Genomic DNA, 24,617 nt, shown 5'->3' on the forward strand with positions numbered 1-24,617 from the left:
GCTGGAGTGCATCTGTTTGACCTCGGCTTTCTATAACCTCTACCTCCTGGGTTCAAGCGATTCTGCCTCAGCCTCCAGAGTAGCTGGGATTACAGGCATGCACCACCATGCCTGGCTAACTTTTGTATTTTTAGTAGAGATGTGGTTTCACCACGTTGGCCAGGCTCAGGTGATCCGCCTGCCTCAGGCTCCGAAAGTGCTGGGATTCCAGGCGTGAGCCACCGCGCTCAGCCTCTAGCTTATCTTTTCTATAAAGGGAAAGAAAAGTCAGCTTTCTGGCATGGTTGCTCGAAAAATGTTTTTTACTTTTTTATTTTGGGGAAGTTTTTCTCAGTGTCATCTTGTGTTGTTGGTAATGTGTTGCATGCCAAGACACAGCCCCGTGTATCACGTCGTGTGTGCCATGCAAATCATGAGGTGTAGAACGTTTGCTGTTTGCAGCACTGCTTCAGGTTTGTGCTGTACAACAAAGGTATTCTGATTAATTTGACAGCCTGTGATTGCTAACAAAAAACCAAATCTTGTGTGGTACACTTGTAATTACATATGCAACGTTATTAACTATATTCCCCATAGGCAGGAATTCTGTTCTAATCAAGTATCAATGGGAACTGAATCATCCATTTATAATTTAATGCATCTGATCATTAGAAGAATTTTCTTTTTTTCTTTTTTTTAGACGGAGTCTTGCTCTGTCACCAGGCTGGAGTGCAGTGGCGCAATCTCGGCTCATTGCAACCTCTGCCTCCCAGGTTCAAGCGATTCTCCTGCTTCAGCCTCCCAAGTAGCTGGGACTACAGGTGCACACCACCATGCCCGGCTAATTTTTGTATTTTTAGTAGAGATGGGGTTTCACCATGTTGGCCAGGATCGTCCCAATCTCTTGACCTTGTGATCCGGCTGCCTTAGCCTCCCAAAGTGTTGGGACTACAGGCGTGAGCCCACGCCTGGCCAATTGGAAGAATTTTCTACAAACTAGCTTCTGCTTCTCTACTAATGCAAAATTATGTATTTATTTAGAGTGAGAAATAAATAAATGCAGATCTTGTTTCTCCTCCCTGGACCACATTCTTTGCATGTCAGGCATCTAGAATATAAACTGTGGTCACAGAGTGACTCCTCTCCCTGCACATTTAGGTCAGGATGAGTGTTTCTGGAAGCCATTCCTACTCTAGGACCACTAGCAATCATGTAGCTATCATATAAGTGACTGTGAACCGTAAAACTATAACTCACTGATTTCAATTTTTTTTTTTTTTTTTTTTGAGGAGGGATCTCATTCTGTTGCCCAGGCTGGAGTGCAGTGGGGTGATCTTGGCTCACTGCAACCTCCACCTGCTGGACTCCAGTGATTCTTCTGCTTCAACCTCTTGAGTAGCTGCAATTACTGGTGCACACCACCAGGCCTGGCTCTTTTTTTTTAAAAATATATTTTTAGTACAGACGGGGTTTTACTATATGTTGGCCAGGCTGGTGTCAAACTCCTGACCTCAAGTGACCCACCCACCTCAGCCTCCCAAAGTGCTGGGATTATAGGCATGACTCACCATGCCTGGCCAATTTCAAATTAAGTGTATGCTCAACTCAACCTGCCATTAGTGGGGTCTCAAAATGCCTTGGCCACCTCAGTATCCCCTTCATCAGGGGAAGTGTCGTATCCTGGGAATTCCCAGTAGTGCTGGGTTGTGTATCTTTTCTTTTTTTTTTGAGACGGAGTCTCGCTCTGTTGCCCAGGATGAAGTGCAGTGGCGAGATCTCAGCTTACTGCAACCTCCGCCTCCCAGGTTCAAGCACAAAGTCAGTGCTCAGTTATCCCCTGAAAATCATGACACACTTGCACAGAGGGCCACGTTCACAGATGATCATGCAGCTTTGCTCGCAAAAGTCAAAGATTAGAAACACCTAAATGTCCACCAGCAGGCGACTGGGTGAAAATGTCTAAGGTGGAATACGTCCCAGCCTTTAGAAAGAGAAAAGTGTGCCGGGCACGGTAGCTCACGCCTGTAATTCCAGCACTTCAGGAGGCTGAGGCAGGAGGGTCACCTAAGTCAGGAGTTCAAAACCAGGCTGGCCAACCTGGTGGAATCCCTGTCTTTACTAAAAACATAAAAACTTAGCTGGATGTGGTGGTTTATGCCTGTAATCCTAGCTATTCACAAGGCTGAGGCAGGAGAAAAACCTGGGAGGTGAAGGTTGCAGTGAGCCAAGATCTCACCACTGCACTCCAGCCTGGGCAACAGAGTGAAACTCTGTCTCAAAAAAAATTAAAAAAAAAAAAAGAAAAGTGGTTCATTGATATGGAACAATTTCCAAGATACGCTGTTAGCATGGTGGCTCATGCCTATAATCCTAGCACTTTGGGAGGCCAAGGCAGGAGGATTGCTTAAGCCCAGGAGTTCAAGACCAGCCTGGGCAACATGGCAAGATCCTGTCTCTATAAAAAGTGTAAAAATTAGCCAGATGTGTTGGCAGGTACCTGTAGTCCCAGCTACCTGGGGTAGGGGGGTGGCTGAGGCAGGAGAATCACTTGAGCTTTGGGGGTTGAGGCTGCAGGGAGCCATATTCGAGTCCCTGCTCTCCATCCTCGGGTGACAGAGTGATACCCTGTCTGGAAGAAAAAAAAAAAAGCAGTGTGTCTGGCATGTTTTCACCTGCATGGCACACAGAGTATCCCTGGAAAGAAGCATGAGAAAGATATTGGCTGTGGCGGATTGAGAAAAAAAGGAGACTTGCTTTTCCCTGTAAAACTCTTTTGAGCTGTGTGAAGTTTTAATCACATGCTTGTCTTAATTTGTCATTTTTTTTTAAGGTAGAGAGGTTCAGCAATTGGCAAGCGGTTTTTCTTCCCAATTTAGATTATTCTTTTAGTGACCAGCAGGGGGAGGCAAATGCTTTCTCTCTTCAAACATCTAAATCTTGACAACCACCTAAAAAAGTGGTGGCTGTTGGGGCCGGGCGCGGTGGCTCAGCCTGTAATCCCAGCATTTTGGGAGGCCGAGGCGGGTGGATCACGAGGTTAAGAGATCGAGACCATCCTGGTCAACATGGTGAAACCCCATCTCTACTAAAAATACAGAAAATTAGCTGGGTATGGTGGCGCGTGCCTGTAATCCCAGCTACTCAGGAGGCTGAGGCAGGAGAATTGCCTGAACCCAGGAGGCGGAGGTTGTGGTGAGCCGAGATCGCGCCATTGCACTCCAGCCTGGGTAACAAGAGGGAAACTCCGTCTCAAAAAAAAAAAAAGTGGCTGTAATCACTCCTCCAGAGGCAGGAGAATCGCTTGAACCAGGAGGCAGAGGTTGCAGTGAGCTGATACTGCACCACTGCACTCCAGCCTGGGCGACAAAGCAGGACTCTGTCTCAAAAAAGAAAAAAATAAATAAAAAAATAAAGTGGTGGCTGTACTTCGTGGCAGGGGTGTGGAACTCACCTTATAAATTGGGGCTTTAGGCTGGGTGTGGTGGCTCATGCCTGTAATCCTAGCACTTTGGGAGCCTGAGGTCAGGATTTTGAGATTAGCCCCATTTCTACTAAAAATACAAAAATCAGCTGGGCATGGTGGCAGGTGCCTGTAGTTCTAGTTACTTGGGAGGGTGAGGCAGGAGAATCGATTGAACCTGGGAGGCGGAGGAGATCGCTCCATTGTGCTCCTGGGTGACCGGAGCAAGACTCCATCTCAAAAAAAAAGTTGGGGCCTTGAAAGGCAGTGAAAATAAGTTGCTATTATGAACTCCAGGGAAACCACGATTTAAAAAAATTGCTTTATTGAAATAACTCACACACCATACAATTCGCCCACTTAAAGTGTGAAAAAGTGTTGGTATATTACATTATAAAGGCTGGGCAAGGTGGCTCATGCCTGTAATCCCAGAATTTAGTGAGGCCGAGGCAGGTGGATCACTTGAGTTCAGGAGTATGAGACCAGTCTTGGCAACCTGGCAAAACCCAGGCTCTATCAAAAATATAAAAATTGTGGTGGTATGCGCCTGTGGTCCTAGCTACTTGGGGTCCTGAGGTGGGAGTATGACTCGAGCCCCAGAGGGTGAAACTGCAGTGAGCCGTGGTCATGCCACTGCACTCCAGCCTGGGTGACAAAGTGAGACCTTGTTAAAAAAAAAAAACAAAAAACCACCACTATTAATTTTTAAAAATTGTGGCAAAATATATATAACAAAATTATTCAATCATAACCAACTTTTTTGAGTTGGGGTCTCACTCTGTCATTCAGGCTAGAATGCGGTGGCACAATCAAAACTCATTGCAGCCTCAAACTCTGGAGCTCATGCAGTCCTCACACCTCAGCTCCCTGAGTAGCTGGAACTACAGTCTCACACCACCATGCCTGCCTCCATTTTAACCATCTTTTTTTTTTTTTTTTTTTTTGGAGACAGAGTCTCCCTCTGTCTCCAGGCTGGAGTGCAGTGGCACGGCCTCAGCTCACTGCATCCTCTGCCTCCTGGTTCAAGCAATTCTCGTGCCTCAGCCTCCTGAGTTAGCTGGGACTATAGGCATGCGCCACCACACTCAGCTGATTTTTGAATTTTTAGTAGAGGGAGTTTCATCATGTTGGCCAGCCTGGTCTCGAACTCCTGACCTCAAGTGATCTACCTGCTTCAGCCTCTCAAAAGTGCTGGGATTACAGGCATGAATCACCACACCTGGCCAATTTTAACCATCTTTAAATATGTGATTTGGTGGCATTAATTACATTTATAATGTTGTGCAACCATCACCACCGTCCATTCCTAAAACTTTTTCATCACCCCAAACAGAAGCTCTACACCCATTAAACAATAACTCTACGGTTCTTCCATCCCCTCAGCCCCTGGTAACTTCTAATCTACTTTCTGTCTCTATAAATTATCTATTGTAAATATTTCATATAAGTAGAATCAAATAATATTTGTCTTTTTGCGTTTGGCTTCTTTCATTGAGCCAAATGTTTTCAAGTTTCATCTATACTGTAGCATATAGCATGTATCAGCACCTCACTCCTTTTTGTGACTGTATAATATTCCGTTGTCTGTATACGCCATATTTTGTTTATCCTCTTTTTTTTTTGAGATGGAGTCTCACTCTGTCACTCGGGCTGGAGTGCAGTGGTGTGATCTCAGCTCACTGCAACCTCTGCCTCTTGGGTTCAAGCGATTCTTTTTTTTTTTTTTTGAGATGGAGTTTCACTCGTTAACCAGGCTGGAGTGTGCAATGGCGCGATCTCGGCTCACCGCAACCTCTGCCTCCTGGGTTCAGGCAATTCTCCTGCCTCAGCCTCCTGAGTAGCTGGGATTACAGGCACGCGCCACCATGCCCAGCTAATTTTTGTATTTTTAGTAGAGACGGGGTTTCACCATGTTGACCAAGATGGTCTCGATCTCTTGACCTCATGATCCACCTGCCCCTGTCTCCCAAAGTTCTGGGATTACAGGCTTGAGCCACCACGCCTGGCCCAAGTGATTCTTCTGCCTCAGCCTCCCAAGTAGCTGGGATTACAGGCACGTACCACCATGCCTGGCTAATTTTTGTGTTTTTAGTAGAGACAAGGTTTCACTATATTGGCCAGGCTGGTCTTGAACTCCTGACCTCATGATCTGCCCGCCTTGGCCTCCCAAAGTGCTGGGATTACAGGTGTGAGCCACTGTGCCCAGCTAGTCTTTTTTTTTGAGACAAGGTCTTGCTCTGTTGCCCAGGCTGGGGCATGGTAGTATAATCACAGCTCACTGCAGCCTCAGTTTCTTAGGCTTAAATGATTCTCCCACCTCAGCTTCCCAAGTAGCTGGAACTACAGGTGTGTGCCACCACACCTGGCTAATTAATTTTTTTTTTTTTTTTTTTTTTTTTGAGATGGAGTTTCGCTCTTGTTACCCAAGGCTGGAGTGTAATGGCGTGATATAGGCTCACTGCAACCTCCTCCTCCTGGGTTTAAGCAATTCTCCTGCCTCAGCCTCCCGAGTAGCTGGGACTACAGCACGTGCCACCATGTCCAGCTAATTTTTTTTGTATTTTTAGTAGAGACGGGATTTCACCGTGTTGACCAGGATGATCTCAATCTCTTGACCTCGTGATCCACCCGCCTTGGCTTCCCCAAGTGCTGGGATTATAGGCATGAGCCACCGCGCCCGGCCTAATTTTTTTTTTATAGACAAGGTCTCACGATGTTGTTTATGCTGGTCTCGAACTTCTGGATTCAATAAGTCCTCCTGCCTCGCCCTCCCGTAGTGTTGGGATTACAGGTGTGAGCCACCATGGCCAGCTTCTTTCATCTGTTGGTAGATGCTTGGGTTTTTCCCCCTTTGGTCTGGTAGATAGCGTTGCTATGAACATCGGTTTACAAATATTAGTCTGAGTTCCTGCTTTCAATTCCTTTGGGGATGTACATAATTGGGAGTGGAGTTGCTAGATCATATGGTAATTCTATGTTTAGCTTTTTGAGGAACTGCCAAACTATTTATCATAGCAGCTGCAACATTTTATATTCCCACTAGCAGCATACTATACAAGAATTGAAACTTTTTTTTTTTTTTTTTTTTGAGATGGAGTCTTGCTCTGTCTCCCAGGCTGGAATGTAGCGGCTCAATCTTGGCTCACCGCAACCTCCTCTTCCCAGGTTCAAATGATTCTTGTTGCCTTAGCCTGCTGAGTAGCTGGGATTACAGGCAGGAGCCACTATGCCCCACTAATTTTTGTATTTTTAGTACAGACGGGGCTTCACCGTGTTTGGCCAGGCTGGTCGAAAACTCCTGATCGCAGGTGATCTGCCTGCCTCGGCCTTCCACAGTACTGGGATTACAGGTGTGGGCCACGGCGCCTGGCCAAGAGTTGAAACCTTAACTTATAAAGCCAAACACGTGTCGGTGGCCTGCTAGGAAATGGAGGACCAGTGCTGAGGTCTCTTAACCTCTTGGCAAATTGACTCCTGTGCTGGGCTGAGGATGTGCAGTGTGAAGGCCAGAGAGGGAAGGCCTGGAGGACTCTGGAATTCTGCCAGGAATGACGGCAGGCCAGTGAAACCCTCAGCTTGGGAGGTGGGTGGTAGGGGCAGGAGGAGGTGGCCGAGGGAAAGACTGAGACCCAGAGATCCTTAGACATCGAGCTCGAGGACACCATGCCCAACCTCTTCTGCTGCAGCTGGGAAACGAGGGTTGGGGCTGTCACTGTCACGTGTGCAGAGGAGCGAATGCCGGCTCCGGGCAGGTCCCAGTGAGCACCTCATTAGTAAGCTCACGACGCAGGCGAGAGGCCTCGAAGTGGCCCAGTGTGTGTGTGGAATGCTCAGTAACTGCCAGACAACTAGCGATTAAACACAGAGTAATAATAGTTGAGTACCTACTCTGTGCCATGTTCTGTATGCCAAGCCCATTACATACATTCGCTGGGAAACTGAGGCTACCTGGCCTGCCCAAGGTCACACAGCCGGTAAGAGGCAGAGAGGACTGGAGGCTGGTGTCTTCCACGAAGGTGCCTGAGTCGGCGGCAGCTCTGGACACCCAGCCACAGTCTCATCTGCTCTCCTGCGGCCTGTGGTCTCCCCAGGGGCTCTGGGCATTAGGTCAGGATTCATGACTGGTCTGTTCGGTGGGTCTCTAGGGTTTTGAACTTGCCCTGCAAGGGTATGATGGGGCCCGGGTCCTGCTCCCATCCTAAAAAGAAAGGGTCAGCTTCTGAAATGGACCTTTCCCTGAAGGCCTGCACCTGTTGATTTTAGGGGCCCCTGGAATCCTTCAGATTCTGATTCCAGGAGGTGAGGCCCTGGGGTCTTCTGGCTGCTTTTCCTGGCGGATGGAGGCTTACGTAGGTAGCGGGTACTGCGGGGGTGGCAGGAGCCCAGATGGTCCTGAGACTGCAGCCGTCAGGAGAGCAGTGTTGCAGCAGGGCAGAGCCAGGGCCAACTGTGAGAGGGACAGGATTGTCCTCAGGGACAGACTGCAAGAAGAGGGGAGTTTCCAGTGGCCTTGGGTGCTCAGCGTGGACCAGAAGCCTTGGGAGTGAGTGTGCTCCTGAGACGAGCGCCGAACTTGGCGGAGGACCTCCTCTGGTTGTTTACCACAGTAGAGGCAGTTACGTGCCCCTCTCCCGGCTTGGCAGACACAAAGATGGAGGCGGATGTAGTCCTGCCCTTGGCAGATGTAATCCTGCCAGACGCTGGGGGCAGGTGGGAATGCTGGGGTGAGCAGCGCTGCCTCGTTGCTTCTGCTGTTTTACTCTCTCCTCACCATTCCCAGGTATCCGCCCGCGTGGACAGCTGGGACTGGGCAGTTAAGCTGTAGAAGGCTCAGGCTGGGCATGCTGGCTCACACCTGTAATCCCAGCACTTTGGGAGGCTGAGGCAGGTGGATCACCTGAGGTCAGATGTTCAAGACCAGCCTGGCCAACATGGTGAAATCCTGTCTCTACTACAAATACAAAAATTAGCCCGGTATGATGGCAGGTGCCTGTAATCCCAGCTACTTGAGAGGCTCAGGCAGGAGAATCACTTGAACCTGGGAGGCAGAGGTTGCTGTGAGCCAAGATCGCACCACTGCACCCCAGCCTGGGCAACAGAGTGAAACTCCATTTGAAAAAAAAAAAGGCTCCATTGTCCATGGAAAGACAGCGTGGCCTGGGCCAGGGAGAAGGGATTGCACTCACTGTGCTCAGGACTCAGGCCTCCCTCTCTGAGGAAGAGCACTGAAGGACCACCCAAGTCACAGGAGCGGCTCGGTTTACCTCTTCAATTTCTAAAGACACAGAGATGAAGAATCTTCTTGTCACTTACAAGAAGCTACACACAGAACATGATGATCTTTTCCGCAGATCCATCCAGCACCGCATGTGCGTAAGTCGGTGTGGCCCTGAGAAGGAGCCTTCCTGGTTCAAAAGGCTGAGATAATACACCGGGGAGGGGACAAGAGGGAGGGAGGGAGGGGCTGTGCCTCAATGGATCGGAGCCCCTTTGGGGCTCTATGATGAGTACTTCCAGCTGCCCGTCCGCCGTCCACCCGTCCACCCCTCCCCCTACCTCCTCACCCATCCACCCAATTAGTCATGTACCTTTCTTTTTTTTTTGAGATAGAGTATCACTCTGTCATCCAGGCTGGAGTACAATGGTGCAATCTCAGCTCACTGCAGCCTTCTGGGTTCAAGTGATTCTCCTTCCTGAGCCTCCCTAGTTACTGGGATTACAGGCACCTACCATCATGCTCAGCTAATTTTTGTATTTTTAGTAGAGACGGGACTTCATCATGTTGGCCAGGCTGGTCTTGAACTCCTGACCTCAGGTGATCCATCTCAAAGTGCTGGGATTTACAGGTGTGAGCCATTGCGCCAGACACCATTCACCTTTTCATCCGCTCATGTAACCATTCATCTATCCATCCATCCGTCTGGACTTCAAGTGCGGATCCCACAACCCCTCTTGGGGTTCGGTTAATTTGCTAGAGTAGCTCACAGAACTCAGGGAAACACTTAGGTTTACTGGTCTACTATAAAGGATGTTTAAAAACATACAGATGAAAAGATGCGTAGGGCAGGTTACAGGGAAGGGACGTGGCACTTCCCCCACCTCTCACCTGGGGGTCCCATCCCTCAGAAACCACCATGTGTTCAGCTATCTCAGAAGCTGCCCAAACTCTATCCCCCTGGGCCTTTTTGGGGGACTTCGTTGTGCCGGCATGATTGACCTCTGAGTAGAACTGTGAATGGGGAAAAAGATCTGATTGAATATTAATGGACTAGTGTGGAACCCCAACAAGGCCTGTGTGTTCAGATTCTTCTTGGCCTCTCTGTGCAGCACTTCTTACTCCAAGGGTGGGGCAGGACCCCTTCTGAAATGAGGGTCTTATGACCCATAATCAGACAAAGTAGCTCAGAGCATTCCTTCAAGGAAGAATTTCTGTTCTTTTTGGTTTCTTTAGACAGAGTCTCACTCTTGTCACCCAGGTGGGAGTGCAATGGCATGACCTCAGCTCACTGCAACCTCCGCCTCCCGGGTTCAAGTGGTTCTCCTGCCTCAGCCTCCTGAGTAGCTGGGATTACAGGTGCCCACCACGATGCTCGGTTAACATTTTTGTATTTTTAGTAGAGCCAGGGTTTCGCCATGTTGGCCAGGCTGGTCTCGAACTCCCGACCTCAAGTGATCTGCCTGCCTCAGCCTCCCAAAGTACCGGGACTACAGGTATGAGCCACCATACCTGGCCAGAATTTCTGTTCTAAGACAGAAAGGCAGGGGAAAATTCCTACCCTGAGGAGAGAGAGGAGCAGGTGAAGGAAGAGCAGGCGAAGAGAGTCTGTTTTCTGAGCCTGTTCCTGAGGCCAAAAGCACCCCAACATTATAACAAGACACTAACAAAGGCTGTGAGTTATGAGCCAGAAACCATGGGCAAAAACCTATTTTATGTATATATAGAATAGTATCACAGCACCCAACTGTCCTTCCATCCACCCACCTTTGAGTTAAAACTGACATGATGAAAAGCTCAGTCCAGCCAAGAGCTGCAGAAGAGTCCCAGGTGGAGGGAACAGGACAGAAGGACAGAATGAGCCTGGTGGATTCAAGGATGTCATCGTGGCCAGGGAGCCAGTGGGGTGAGATGGGGCTACAGGACAGTACCCGATCTCGTGGGGCTGGTCAGCTGAGAGGGGAGTTTAGATTTTGTTCTAAGTACAAGGAGAAACCTGGAGGGTTTTTTTTTTTTTTTTTTTTTTTTTTTTTGAGACGGAGTTTCGCTCTTTTTACCCAGGCTGGAGTGCAATGGCACGATCTCGGCTCACCGCAACCTCCGCCTCCTGGGCTCAGGCAATTCTCCTGCCTCAGCCTCCCGAGTAGCTGGGATTCCAGGCACGCGCCACCATGCCCAGCTAATTCTTTTTTGTATTTTTAGTAGAGACGGGGTTTCACCATGTGGACCAGGATGCTCTCGATCTCTTGACCTCGTGATCCACCCGCCTTGGCCTCCCAAAGTGCTGGGATTACAGGTTTGAGCCACCGTGCCCGGCCTACCTGGAGGGTTTAAAGCAGGAGAATGGGATGTTGTCATTTACATTTTTTTTTTTTTTTTGAGATGGAGTCTCGCTCTGTGTCCCAGGCTGGAGTGCAGTGGCGCGATCTTCGGTCACTGCAACCTCTGCATCCCAAGTTCAAGTGATTCTCCTGCCTCAGCCTCCCAAGCAGCTGGGACTACAGGCTCACGCCACCATGCCCGGCTAATCTTTTGTATTTTGAGTAGAGACGAAGTTTCACTGTGTTAGCCCGGGTGGTCTCGATCTCTTGACCTGCGATCCGACCGCCTCGGCCTCCCAAAGTGCTGGGATTACAGGCGTGAGCCACCGCGCCCGGCCAAGAAATTTCTTATACAATCAGAAAAAAAAAAAAAAGCTTTAGGTTAAAGAAAAAAAAATATATAAAATATATATATATATATAAAAATATAAATATTTTAGACCAGGGTCTTACTCTGTCACCCAGACTGTGGTGCAGTGGCATGACCAGGGCTAACTGCAGCCTTGACCTCCTGGGCTCAAGTGATCCTCCCACCTCAGCCTCCCCAGTAGCTGGGACTACAGGTGTGCTCCACCGTGCCCAGCAAATTTTCGAATATCTTTTGTAGCTAGGCATCGGGGCTCACTCCTGTAATCCCAGCACTTTGGGAGGCCAAGGCAGGTGGGTCACCTGAGGTCAGGAGTTTGAGACCAGCCTGGCCAACATGGTGAACCCCGTCTCTACTAAAAATACAAAAATTGGGGCCGGACGCGGTGGCTCACGCCTGTAATCCCAGCACTTTGGGAGGCCGAGGCAGGTGGATCACGAGGTCAAGAGATTGAGACCATCTTGGCCAACATGGTGAAACCCCGTCTCTACTAAAAATGCAAAAAATTAGCCAGACGTGGTGGCACATGCCTGTAATCCCAGCTACTTGGGAGGCTGAGACAGGAGAATTGCTTGAACCCAGGAGAGGCGGAGGTTGCAGTGAGCCGAGAATGTGCCATTGCACTCCAGCCTGGGCAACAAGAGCGAAAACTCTGTCACAAAAAAAAAAAAAAAAAAAAAAATTAGCTGGGCGTGGTGGCATGCTCCTGTAATACCAGATACTCGGGAGGCTGAGGCAGGAGAATCATTGAACCCAAGAGATGGAGATTGCAGTGAGGCAGGATGGTGCCACTGCACTCCAGCCTGGGTGACAAGAGCAAAACTCCATCTCAAAATAAAAATAGCAACATATTATCTTTGTAGAGATTAGGTCTTGCCAGGTTGCCCAGGTTGGTCTTGAACTCCTAGGCTCAAGCGATCTGCCTGCCTTGGCCTCTTCAAGTTTTAAGATGACAGGAGTGAGCCCTGTACCTGGCTCCCAAATTTTTAGTATATGAATATGTTCGTTTGATGAAGCTGTAAGATAGAGTTACATATGTGTGCACATATATTTATGTATATCAAGTTCCTATGCATATGTGTGCAGGAAGGGGCTCGTGGAGGTGGAAGTGTGTCAGGGACACGGAAGTCATAATGGGGCCCTGGGGGCCTGTAAGCAGAACGTTCCCACAGTCCCTAGGGCTGAAACACAGCTGCCAGGTGGAGGTGACTGCTTCCTCCATAGCTGATACAGGTGGGGCACTGTGCTCCTGACGATAATAATAAATAGTGTCCATTAAGTATTAACAAAGGGCTGGGCTTTAGCTCTCTTCATCCTCATAACACTCAGTGTTCTCATTTCACACCCGAGGAACCTGAATTCAGAGGTCACCTGACTTGGCTCAAGGTCACACAGCTAGGAAGAGGTGGAGCCAAGAGTTGAGCCCTGTATCAGCTGCCAAGTGACTTTTTTTTTTTTTTTTTTTTTTGAGATGGAGTCTCACTGTCGCCCAGGCTGAAGTGCAGTGGCACGATCTTGGCTCACTGCAACCTCTGCCTCCCGGGATCAACTGATTCTCCTGCCTCAGCCTCCTAAGTAGCTGGGACTACAGGCACGTGCCACCATGCCTTGCTAATTTTTGTATTTTTAGTAGAGACAGGGTTTCATCATGTTGGCCAGGCTGATCTTGAACTCCTGACCTCAGGTAATCGGCCCACCTCAGCCTCTCAAAGTGCTGGGATTATAGGCGTGAGCCACGGCACCTGGCCTGTAGCATCATTTATTATTACTTAGCCAATCCTGTATTACTGACATTTCACATTCGAACTCCTCCCGGATGGTGATGGTAAGGATGACTGCTATTCAGTTAATCAGTCAGTAAATATTTATTGAGCACTCTTACTGAAGGCCGAGAACAACTTGCTGACCATCTGGCTTAATTCAAGGGTAACATTTACAGTATTGAGTGGAACACCTCAAAACCTGTGAGAAATGGCAAAGCAGCGGCCAGAAGAAAATTTAGAGCCTTCAGTATATTTACTAGTAAACAAAGAAGACGAAGAACGAGTGAGTGGGACCAGGCTCGGTGGCTCACGCCTGTAATCCCAGCACTTTGGGAGGCTGAGGCAGGTGAATCACCAGAGATCAGGAGTTTGAAACCAGCCTGGCCAACATGGTGAAACCTCATATCTACTAAAACTGCAAAAAAAATTATTCAGGCACAGTGGCAGGTGCCTGTAATCCCAGCTACTCAGGAGGCAGAGGCAGGAGAATCGCTTGAACCCAGGAGGCAGAGGTTGCAGTGAGCTGAGATTGCGCCATTGCACTCCAGCCTGGGAGATAAGAGTGAGACTCCACTCAAAAAAAAAAAAAAAAAAATCAGTGTAGTATTATAAAATGTCTGTGGACATGTATGGACCAAACATTCTTTTTTTTCTTTTTTCTTTTTGAGACAGAGCCTCACTCTGTTGCCGAGGCTGGAGTGCAGTTGGTGTGATTTCAGCTTACTGCAACCTCCACCCTCCAGGTTCAAGTTTAACCTCCACCCCTCCCTTCAAGTTCCCCTGCCTCAGCCTCCTGAGTAGCTGGGATTATAGGTGGCAATCACCACACTCGACTAATTTTTGTACTTTTAGTAGCGTTTGCCATCTTGGCCAGGCTGGTCTTCAACTCCTGACCTCGTGATCCACCTGCCTTGGCCTCCCACAGTGCTGGGATTACAGGCGTGAGCCACCATGCCCAGCCGAAGATTCTTTGGTCAGGAGGGAGGCCTTCATGAATATCATTTCTCCTACCAACCTTCCAATTACAATTGCTTGCCAAAGCATATTAGTTATCTATCACTGTGTAATAAATTAACCCAAAAGGTAGGGACCTAAAATTAGAAACACGTTTCTCATGGTTTCTTTGGGGCAGGAATGTAGGTGGGCTTTACCTGGGAGCCTCTGGCTCCGGCTCACGCAAGGCTGTGGTCAGGTGTCAGCTGCATGAGTGGTCTCCAGGCTGGTGTGCGGTAAGATCCAATGCTAAGTTTACTCACGTGGCTGTTGGGAGGTCCTGGTCTTTATCGGTGGTTGGCTGGAAACATCATTTCCTTGGCACATGAGCCTCTTCATAGAGCTCCTCACAGCGGGGTTTCATTGCTTCTTCCCCAGCGCAAGAGCAGAGCAGAGAGCGAGAGAGACACTTGAGGCCACGGTGTTTTTGTAACCTAACCTTGGAAGTGACATCTTATGACTTTTGCCATATTCTAGTATTCTTTTTTCTTTTTTATTTCATTTATTTTTTTTATTTTTAAAGATGGGGTTTTGCCACGTTAGCCAGGCTGGTCTTGAACTCCTGACCTCAGGTGATCTTCCGACCTCGGCCTCCCAAAGTGCTGGGATTACAGGCGTGAGCCACCATGTTCAGCCTCTTTTTTTTTTTTTTTTTTTTTTTTGAGACAGATTCTTGCACTGTCACCCAGGCTGGAGTGCAGTGGCACTATCTCAGCTCAGTGCAACCTCTTCCTCCCAGGTTCAAGCAATTCTCCTGCCTCAGCCTCCCAAGTAGCTGGGACTACAGGTGCGTACCACCACGTCCGCTAATTTTTGTATTTTTAGTAGAGACGGGGTTTTACCATATTGGTCAGGCTGGTCTCCAACTCCAGACCTTGTGATCCACCTGCCTCTGCCTCCCAAAGTGCTGGGATTACAGGTGTGAGCCACTGCACCCGGCTAGTATTCTTTTAGTTAGAAGCAAGTTACCATGTCCAGCCATGCTCAAGGGAGCCGAGTATGCAAGGGTGTGATTACCAGGAGCTGGCGATCGCTGGTGCCATCTCAGGAGCGGCCACCACACAGAGGGCTCAAGGTCACACTGGAGGTCAAATGTTCTTTTCGCTTAGTGAGGGCAGTGCCACACGCCTTGGCAGGCGTCTGAGCAGGGTTGGTTGTCAGACAGCAAACTCTGCTACTTTCTCATTGTGTGAGTCCTGGGATCCTTAATTCCCTACATGAAAAATGGGGTGAGAACAGAGGTTCCCTTCAGAACTGACAGTGAGTTTATAATGATAAGGGCTGGAGAAAGTGGTTTGGAAAGTGCAAAGAGTAGCCATTCAGAAAGTAACACCTGCAGGAAGTAGCCATTGTTAAGGGGACAAGGTTGCAGATGTGAGTATCGGGATTTCTTTTCTTTCTTTCTTTTTTTGAGACGGAGTTTCGCTCTTGTTACCCAGGCTGGAGTGCAATGGCGCGATCTCGGCTCACCGCAACCTCCGCCTCCCGGGTTCAGGCAATTCTCCTGCCTCAGCCTCCTGAGTAGCTGGGATTACAGGCACGCGCCACCATGCCCAGCTAATTTTTTGTATTTTTAGTAGAGACGGGGTTTCACCATGTTGACCAGGATGGTCTCGATCTCTTGACCTCATGATCCACCCGCCTCGGCCTCCCAAAGTGCTGGGATTACAGGCGTGAGCCACTGCAACCGGCCCTCTTTCTTTCTTTCTTTTTTTTTCTTTGAGACAGGATCAGTCACCATCACCCAGGCTGCAGTACAGTGGCACAATCATGGCTTACTGCAGCCTGGGCCTCCAGGGCTCAAGTGACTCTCCTACTTCATTGAGTAGCTGGGACTACTGATGTGTGCCACCATGCCTGGCTAATCTAAAATATATTTTTAAAAAACCGCATAGAGACAGGGTCTCACTATGTGGCTCAGGCTGGTCTCGAACTCCTGGACTCAAGTGATCCACCCACCTCGGCCTCCCAAAGTGCAGGGATTACAGGGGTGAGCCACCACACCCAGCCATTTTTTTTTCTTTTTCTTTTTCTTTTTTGAGATGGAGTCTGGCCGTGACACCCACACTGGGGTGCAATGGTGCTATCTCAGCTCACTGCAACCTCTGCCTCCCGGGTTCAAGCAATTCTGTCTCAGCCTCCCCAGTAACTGGGATTACCAGCGCTCACCACCACACCTGGCTAATTTATTGTATCTTTAGTAGAGATGGGTTTCACCCTGTTGGCTAGGCTGGTCTCGCACTCCTGAATGCATGATCTGCCCTCCTTGGCCTCAAAAAACACTCTTTTTCTTCTTTTTGAGATGGAGTTTTGCTCTGGTTGCCCAGGATGAAGTGCAATGGCACGATCTCGGCTCACCGAAACCCTCACCTCCCAGATTCAAGCGATTCTCCTTCCTCAGCCTCCTGAATAGCTGGGATTATAGGCATGCACTACCACGCCCGGCTAATTTTGTAGTTTTAGTAGAGATGGGTTTCTCCATGTTGGTCATGCTGCGACCTTAGGCCATCCGCCTGCCTTGGCCTCCCAGAGTGCTGGGATTACAGGCATGAGCCACCGAGACTAGCCTTTTTTCTTTCGTTTCAATCTCTCACTGGTATAAAATCTATACACAGCAAAGTACTTCAATCATACCTGTGGTCATGTTCCCCTGCCTTTGAACATTCTTTTAAAACAAGTGAACTTTAAACTCCTTTTACTTTGTGTACTTTCTGAAACCTCCTCTAGTGAGCTAATATTATTCTAATCAGAAAAATGCCACCTCTAAAAGATATAGTTGCTGTCAATTCGTTTCCGTGGAGAAAGCGATTTAAAATTCCTTATCTTGCTGAGGCTTTACCGTACCCCTGGGAGAAAGGCGGAGAGGGGATTAATTTCCCTGTGGGCAGAAAGAGGAAGTCACTCCCCACTTGGAGCTGGCCGGGGACTGAAGGTGGTGTCCTATGTGGGCACTGGGCAGTAAGCCACCTGCAGGCTTCTGGCACGGAAGGCCCTCAGCAAGGCCAGCTCCCCACACCCTGCCCGGGGTGGCCGCCGCCAACTCTTGATGGAAAATGTTCTGGCTCGCCAAATTCTGAGCTCTAGAAAAGTTCTCCTTCTGCGAATCTGCCCTACATACGTTGTCACGATGTAGCCGAACTTTATGTCCAAATAAATTTAATGCAGCATTAATGTGAGTGTTTTGCAGAAGGAAATTCGCTAAATAAATTCAGTTGATGAAAGGTAGAGTGTTTCACAGGCATTGAAGTATGGTTCTGAAATATAGATTTGTGGTCTTTAATGTTTCCCAAATGAAGAAAGATAAACAATTGCATGGACAGAGAGTATTTGTGATATAAATGTGTGGAAAACCGCCTGGAAGGAAATGTGCCAAAAGAGGAAGCCGGTCCCTAGTGGCGGTGGGATTATGAGTGATTCCTCTTCTTTAATACCTCTAATTGTCTATTGTAAGCATGCCACTTACATAAGTCAAGAGCAAAGCGTTTTCGTCCTCCGTGTCCCCCATTCAGCCCTCCCACTCCTCCTCCACTTTTATTTATTTTTTTCTTTGAGTCGGAGTCTCACTCTGTCACCCAGGCCAGAATGCAGTGGCACAATCTCGGCTCACTGCAACCTCTGCCTCCTGGGTTCTACTGATTCTCCTGCCTCAGCCTCCCGAGCAGCTGGGACTAATAGGCACCCGCCACCATGCCCAGCTAATTTTTGTATTTTTAGTAGAGACGGGGGGGTTTCACCATGTTGGCCAGGCTGGTCTCGAACTCCTGACCTCAAGTGATTCACCCACTTTGGCCTCCCAAAGTGCTGGGATTACAGGCGTTAAGCCACCGAACCCGGCCCTTCTCCGTTTTTGACCATTTGTTGTAAATACTCTGAGATCTTTTCTTTGACTCCATGGATTGGTTTTGAAACCTGCATGTCTGATCTGATAAATAATAGGGTGAGGGAAGAAGAAAACATAGTATTCTCTGAAAATGAATCATGACATCACAGAAAATTAGAGGTTAGGCTTTTTTTTTTTTTTTTTTTTTTGCGAAGCAAATCTTTTTACAGACAGGGAAGCTGGGCTCAGTGAGGGAGGCCGGGAGCGCTGTCAAGCGGCCGCATTGCGGTTTGTTGCGGAGCAGAGCCGGGGCCGCCTCGCCTCTCCGGCTCTTGGAGTGCTGAGGATGGGGAGGCTGGGCTGGAGAGGGGCCAGGAGGATGCTCGGGGCGGGCTGGGGTGGAGCTGGCTGAGGAGTCTTCTGCCTGTTTGTTCCAGGTACTGGGAGATGCAGGCGGGGAGACACTGGGTAGAAAGGGCAAAGTCCTCATTTATGGCCTTGGGGGAGTTAATGTGTAATATTCTAGGATATAAGCTTGACCACGGGTTGAGACCCTGAGCACAGAGCTCCAGGAGCCGCTGGGAGCTGCCGCCAGGAGCTGTCGCCACGATGGTGAGGACGCCAGCCCCCGACTGCCTGCCCCACTGCGTTCATCTATGTCTTTGCCTGGGTGGGGGCTTTTAGGGAAAACCATTGCTGTCCCTCTCTGGGCCTCAGTTTCCCCATCTGTGCAGCAAAGAAGTTGGACAGGGGTCTTTTTTATTTTTATTTTTTGAGATGGAGTTTCGCTCTTGTTACCCAGGCTGGAGTGCAATGGCGCGATCTCGGCTCACCGCAACCTCCGCCTCCTGGGTTCAGGCAATTCTCCTGCCTCAGCCTCCTGAGTAGCTGGGATTACAGGCACGCGCCACCATGCCCAGCTAATTTTTTGTATTTTTTAGTAGAGACGGGGTTTCACCATGTTGACCAGGATGGTCTCGATCGCTCGACCTCGTGATCCACCCGCCTCGGCCTCCCAAAGTGCTGGGATTACAGGCTTGAGCCACCGCGCCCGGCTGGACAGGGGTCTTTAAACAGTGTCTTGCTCTGTCGCCAGGTGGAGTACAGTGCTGGTGATCACAGCTCACTGTAGACTTGACCTCCTTGGCTCAAATGATCCTCTCACCTCAGTGTCTTGAGTACTTAGGACCCCAGGCATGCAGCACCACACTGCCTAATTTTGTTTCTTTTTTTTTTTTTTTGAGATGGGGTCTTGCTCTGTTGCCCAGGCTGGAGTGCAGTGGCACCATCTTGGCTCACTGAAACCTCTGCCACCTGGGTTCAAGCAATTCTCCAGCCTCTGCCTCCCAAATATCTGGGATTACAGGCACGTGCCACCATACTTGGCTAATTTGTGTGTGTGTGTGTGTGTGTGTGTGTGTGTGTGTGTGTTTTGAGATGGAGATTCGCTCTTGTTACCCAGGCTGGAGTGCAATGGTGCGATCTCAGCTCACCGCACCGCAACCTCCGCCTCCTGGGTTTAGGCAATTCTCCTGCCTCAGCCTTCTGAGTAGCTGGGATTACAGGCACGCGCCACCATGCCCAGCTAATTTTTTTTTTTTTTGTATTTTTAGTAGAGACAGGGTTTTACCATGTTGACCAGGCCGGTCTCGATCTCTTGACCTCGTGATCCACCCGCCTCGGCCTCCCAAAGTTCTGGGATTACAGGCTTGAGCCACCGTGCCCGGCCTATTTTTTGTGTTTTTAAAGTAGAGACAGTTTCATAAAGTTGGCCAGGCTGGTCTTGAACTCCTGACCTCAAGTGATCCTCCCACCTTGGCCTCCCAAAGTGCTAGGATTACAGGCATGAGCCACTGCATCAGCCTATTTCTTATTTTTTGTAGAGATGAGGTCTCACTATGTTGCTCAGGCTGATCTCACTGGGCTCAAGTGATCCTCCCGTCTTGGCCTCCCAAAGTGCTGAGATTCCAAGTGTGAGCTACTGTGCCTGGCCTCCATTGATCTTTATGGAGATAAAAAATCTCAGCTTGGGCAATATAGTGAGATTTTGTCTGCTATAGGTGCATGGCACTATGCCCGCCTTAAAAAATATGCCCCTCCCAAGTAGCTGGGCATAGCGGCATGCTCCTGTCGTCCCAGCTACTTCGGAGGCTGAGGTGGGAAGATCACTTGAGACCAGGAGGTTGAGGCTGCAGTGAGCCATAATTGCACCATTGTATTCCAGCCTGGGTGACAGAGTGAGACCTTGTCTCATACGCACGCACGCACGCACGCACGCACTCCAAAGCTTGGAGAGTAAATTGCCCAAGGCCACAAGCTGCAAATTGCAAGGGGCTGAGTAGATCCCCACTGACGTCCCTGATTCTTTGATTCTATACCTGTCCCTGCCATAGCTTACTGTGTGGCCTTGGCCAAGTCACTAACCCTCTCTGAGCCCCAGGTTTCCCCCACATCTGTGGAATGGGCTGACAGGCAGCATCTTCTGAGGATTAGACGGTATAGTCATTGCTTAAGGTCGCAGTAACAAGTTACCATCAAATTGTGGGTGGCTTCACACAATAGACGTTGATTGTCTCTAAACAACGTCTAAAGCCTGGAACCAAGGGGCTACAGGGCTACACTCCTGCTGAAGGTGCTGGGGAGGGTCCTTTCTGGCCTTTTCAGCATGTGGTGGCTCCTGGCATTCCTTGGCTTGTGGACTCTAATCTCGGCCTCCGACTTCACATGGCTTCCTCTGTGTGTCTCTGTCTTTGTGTCCATATTTCTCTCCTCTTTTTTTTTTTTTTTTGAGATGGATTTTCACTCTGTCACCCAGGCCGGAATGCAGTGGCACAATCTTGGCTCACTGTAACCTCTGCCTCCTGGGTTCAAGTGATTCTTCTGCTTAGCCTCCCGAGTAGCTGAGATTACAGGCGTGTGCTACCACGTCCAGCCGATTTTTGTATTTTTAGTAGAGACGGGGTTTCACCATATTGGCCAGGATGGTCTCGAACTCGGGACCTCGTGGTCTGCCCACCTCAGCCTCCCAAAGTGCTGGGATTACAGGCGTGAGCCACTGCACCCGGCCCGTATTTCTCTCCTCTTATGAGAACATCAGTTATGTTGGATTGACGACCAACCCTAAACCAGTATGACCTCTGACCTCTTAACTCGATCACATTGGCAAAGGCCCTATATATATATATATTTTTTTTTTTTTGAGATGGAGTTTCGCTCTTGTTACCCAGGCTGGAGTGCAATGGCGCGATCTCGGCTCACCGCAACCTCCGCCTCCCGGGTTCAGGCAATTCTCCTGCCTCAGACTCCCGAGTAGCTGGGATTACAGGCACTCGCCACCATGCCCAGCTAATTTTTTTGTATTTTTAGTAGAGACGGGGTTTCACCATGTTGACCGGGATGGTCTCGATCTCTTGACCTCGTGATCCACCCGCCTCGGCCTCCCAAAGTGCTGGGATTACAGGCGTGAGCCACCACGCCCGGCCGCAAAGGCCCTATTTTAAAGCAGGTCACATTGAAGCCAGGTGCGGTGGTTCACACCTGCAGTCCTAGCACTTTGGGAGGCCATAGGCGGCAGATCACCTGAGGTCAGGAGTTCAAGACCAGCCTAGCCAACATGGTGAAACCCCGTCCCTACTAAAAACACACAAAAAATAAAAAAATTAGCCAGACGTGGTGGCAAGCACCTGTAATCCCAGCTGCTTGGGAGACTGAGGCAGGAGAATCGTTAGACATGTGTGTGTAGGGTGCATGTCTGTGAGTGCATGTGTGCAAGCACCTGTAATCCCAGCTGCTTGGGAGACTGAGGCAGGAGAATCGTTAGACGTGTGTGTATAGGGTGCATGTCTGCTGTGTGGTGGCCACCCTTGTGTTCTGCTTCTTGTTTGGGCCACTTTGGGACTGTCCTCACTGGGTAACCTCCTATCCTGGAGATAATGCTGTTTGCCAGTGAGAGACTGATTTTAATCCCATCTGCCTGGCCCCGAAATCTGGACCCTGCTATTATGGTAAGTGCAGACTTGGGGGGTTAGGCATCCAGCCTCCAAACCCCACTTTCTCTAAAGCAAGGAGGTTTTGCCCCCCAGGGGACATTTGACCCTGTCTGGAGACATTTTTGGTTATCACAGCTCAGGGGAGGGTGTTACTGGCATGCAGTGGGTAGAGGCCAGGGATGCCGCTCAATGTCCTAATGGCACAGGCCAGCCCCAACAAAGAGATGCCTGGGCTGGGCGCGGTGGCTCACGCCTGTAATCCCAGCAATTTGGGAAGCCGAGGTGGGCGGATCACCCAAGGTGGGGAGTTTGAGACCAGCCTGACCAACATGGAGAAACCCCGTCTCTACTAAAACTACAAATATTAGCTGGGTGCGGTGGCGCATGCCTGTAATCCCAGCTGCTCGGGAAGCTGAGGGAGGAGGACTGCTTGAACCTGGGAGGCGGAGGTTGCAGTGAGTCAAGATCGCACCATTGTATTCCAGCCTGGTTAACAAGAGCGCAAAGAAATAGCAACTGTGCCGGGCGCGGTGGCTCAAGCCTGTAATCCCAGCACTTTGGGAGGCCGAGGCGGGTGGATCACGAGGTCGAGAGATCGAGACCATCCTGGTCAACGTGGTGAAACCCCGTCTCTACTAAAAATACAAAAAATTAGCTGGGCATGGTAGCGCGTGCCTGTAGTCCCAGCTACTCAGGAGGCTGAGGCAGGAGAATTGCTTGAACCCAGGAGGCGGAGGTTGCGGTGAGCCGAGATCGCGCCATTGCACTCCAGCCTGGGTAACAAGAGCGAAACTCTGTCTCAAAAAAAAAAAAAAAAAAAAAAAAGCAACTGTCTGACATGCCGCTGTCACAGCCCACTGTCCCGTGTCCTGGTTAAGCACTGCTGCCTCTTCTAGATGGGCTGAGACCTCGTGCCTCTGATAAAGTCATTTTCCATCGCACATTTTTGTGTCTGCGGTTCTGCTGAGGGCAGTGTGATCTCATCACTTGAACACTTTGTGAAACTGTGAGGTGGGCAGGAAGCACCCTGCCATTTCACAGATGGGCACACTGAGCCTCCCCAAACTGGGCCCTGTGCCTCGGGCTGGGGTGGATAAGAGCAAAACAGGGCAGGGCGTGGGGAGCTTCAGGAGGCCGTGATCGGAGCCTCCTGTGTCCTCACGTGGGCAGGGGGTTGTGAGACCTGCAACTGGGCTGGGGTGAGGTGGGTGAAGGTGCTGGGCAAGCATGGGATTGATTTTCTGTGGGGACTGTTTCTCTGTTGGCCCAGGGGGAATTTGAGGTTAAGAACATGGACATGAAGCTGGGATCGACCCTGAAGATCACAGGCAGGATTGATAATGGCGCTAATGGGTGAGCAAGGTTGCGGGGTGGGGGGTCCCCAGGCCTGGAACAGGCAGGGCGGGCGGGGCAGCCATGTGGAGTGGTCAGGCCAGAGGGACCTCGGGCCAAGGGGCCCTTTTTATTTTCTTTTCCTTTTTCCTTTTCTTTTCTTTTCTTTTTTTTTTTTGAGATGGAGTCTTGCTCTGTTGCCCAGGCTGGAGTGCAATGGTGCGATCTCAGCTCACTGCAACCTCTGCCTCCTGGGTTCAAGCACTTCCTTGTCTCGGCCTCCTGAGTAGCTGGGATTACAGGTGCACACCACCACAGCTGGCTAATTTTTGTATTTTTAGTAGAGATGGGGTTTCACTATGTTGGCCAGGCTGGTCTTGAACTCCTGACCTCGTGATCCACCTGCCTTGACTTCCCAAAGTGCTGGGATTACAGGTGTGAGCCACCACTATGGCCAAGGGGCCCTTTTTCATACCCTTCTCCCCACAGCCCTCCTGGCTACCTTTCTGTGGGGTCTGCCTTCATGCCTGAGGCCAGGTTTGGGGACCTGCAGAATTTCAGAGGTGACGCCATTGCTCTGTTCCTTGGCCCCAGCAGACATTGAAGGGGCAGGTGGAGAAGCCCCTGGAACGCTGGCCCCCTGCGGGGCGGGTACCTCTAGGGAAAGCCCAAATCCCCAGAGACACTACAGTCTTTACCCAGCGGAATGGCCACAGGCCAGTCTTCCACACGCATAAAACTGGGGCAGCTGCTGGGGGATGCTGAGTGGTCTCCCGGGCATCCTCTTGGTTAGAACCAGAGGCCTCAGACACCACCTCGGTGACTCACAGTCTAGCGAAGGGCTCTCTAGCCTGCAGAACCTTATCAGTGCATCTTGGAACTGCTCTTTATCTGCTTTTGGTTGGGGAGGGGACAGGCAGGTGCATGTCATAGGAGCCAAGAGAAGGCCAGGTGCGGTGGCTCACGCCTGTAATCCCAGGATCCTGAGAGGCCAAGGCAGGTGGATCATGAGGTCAGGTGTTCCAGACCAGCTTGGCCAACATGGTGAAACCCTGTCTTTACTAAAAATACCAAAATTAGCTGGGCGTGGTGATGGGCGCCTGAAATCCCAGCTACTTGGAAGGCTGAGGCAGGAGAATTGCCTGAACCCGGGAGGTGGCAGTTGCAGTGAGCCGAGATGGCGCCATTGCACTCCAGCCTGGGAATCAGAGGGAGACTCCATCTCAAAAAATAATAATAAGTAAAAATAAAGGAGCTAAAAATGACCTCTTTCTCCTAGGGTTCCTCACGTTTGCCAAAATGTGTGATACCCTTGGTCTGAGACTCCCGAAGGAAGGTACCCCATGACTCAGAATGCCCCACTTTCAGGAACCCTGAA

The 24,617-nt window shown here is 49.9% G+C and overlaps 1 protein-coding gene across 3 annotated transcripts in view; it reads left to right on the forward strand.

The window, feature by feature from the left end:
• LGALS2 (galectin 2) overlaps nucleotides 1-24,617 on the forward strand; it is a 31,867-nt gene that overhangs the window by 5,850 nt on the left and 1,400 nt on the right. For 2 of the 3 annotated variants that reach the window (XM_039463029.2, XM_074390919.1), the window contains exon 2: nucleotides 23,178-23,260. In XM_039463029.2, coding sequence (XP_039318963.2) covers nucleotides 23,178-23,260 — 83 coding nt within the window. Of the gene's footprint in view, nucleotides 1-18,341; nucleotides 18,531-23,177; nucleotides 23,261-24,617 lie in introns of those variants that run through there. The other variant, XM_039463031.2, reaches the window with a different exon arrangement.

Source organism: Saimiri boliviensis, chromosome 21 (genome assembly GCF_048565385.1).
Source record: "Saimiri boliviensis isolate mSaiBol1 chromosome 21, mSaiBol1.pri, whole genome shotgun sequence".
Taxonomy (NCBI): domain Eukaryota; kingdom Metazoa; phylum Chordata; class Mammalia; order Primates; family Cebidae; genus Saimiri; species Saimiri boliviensis.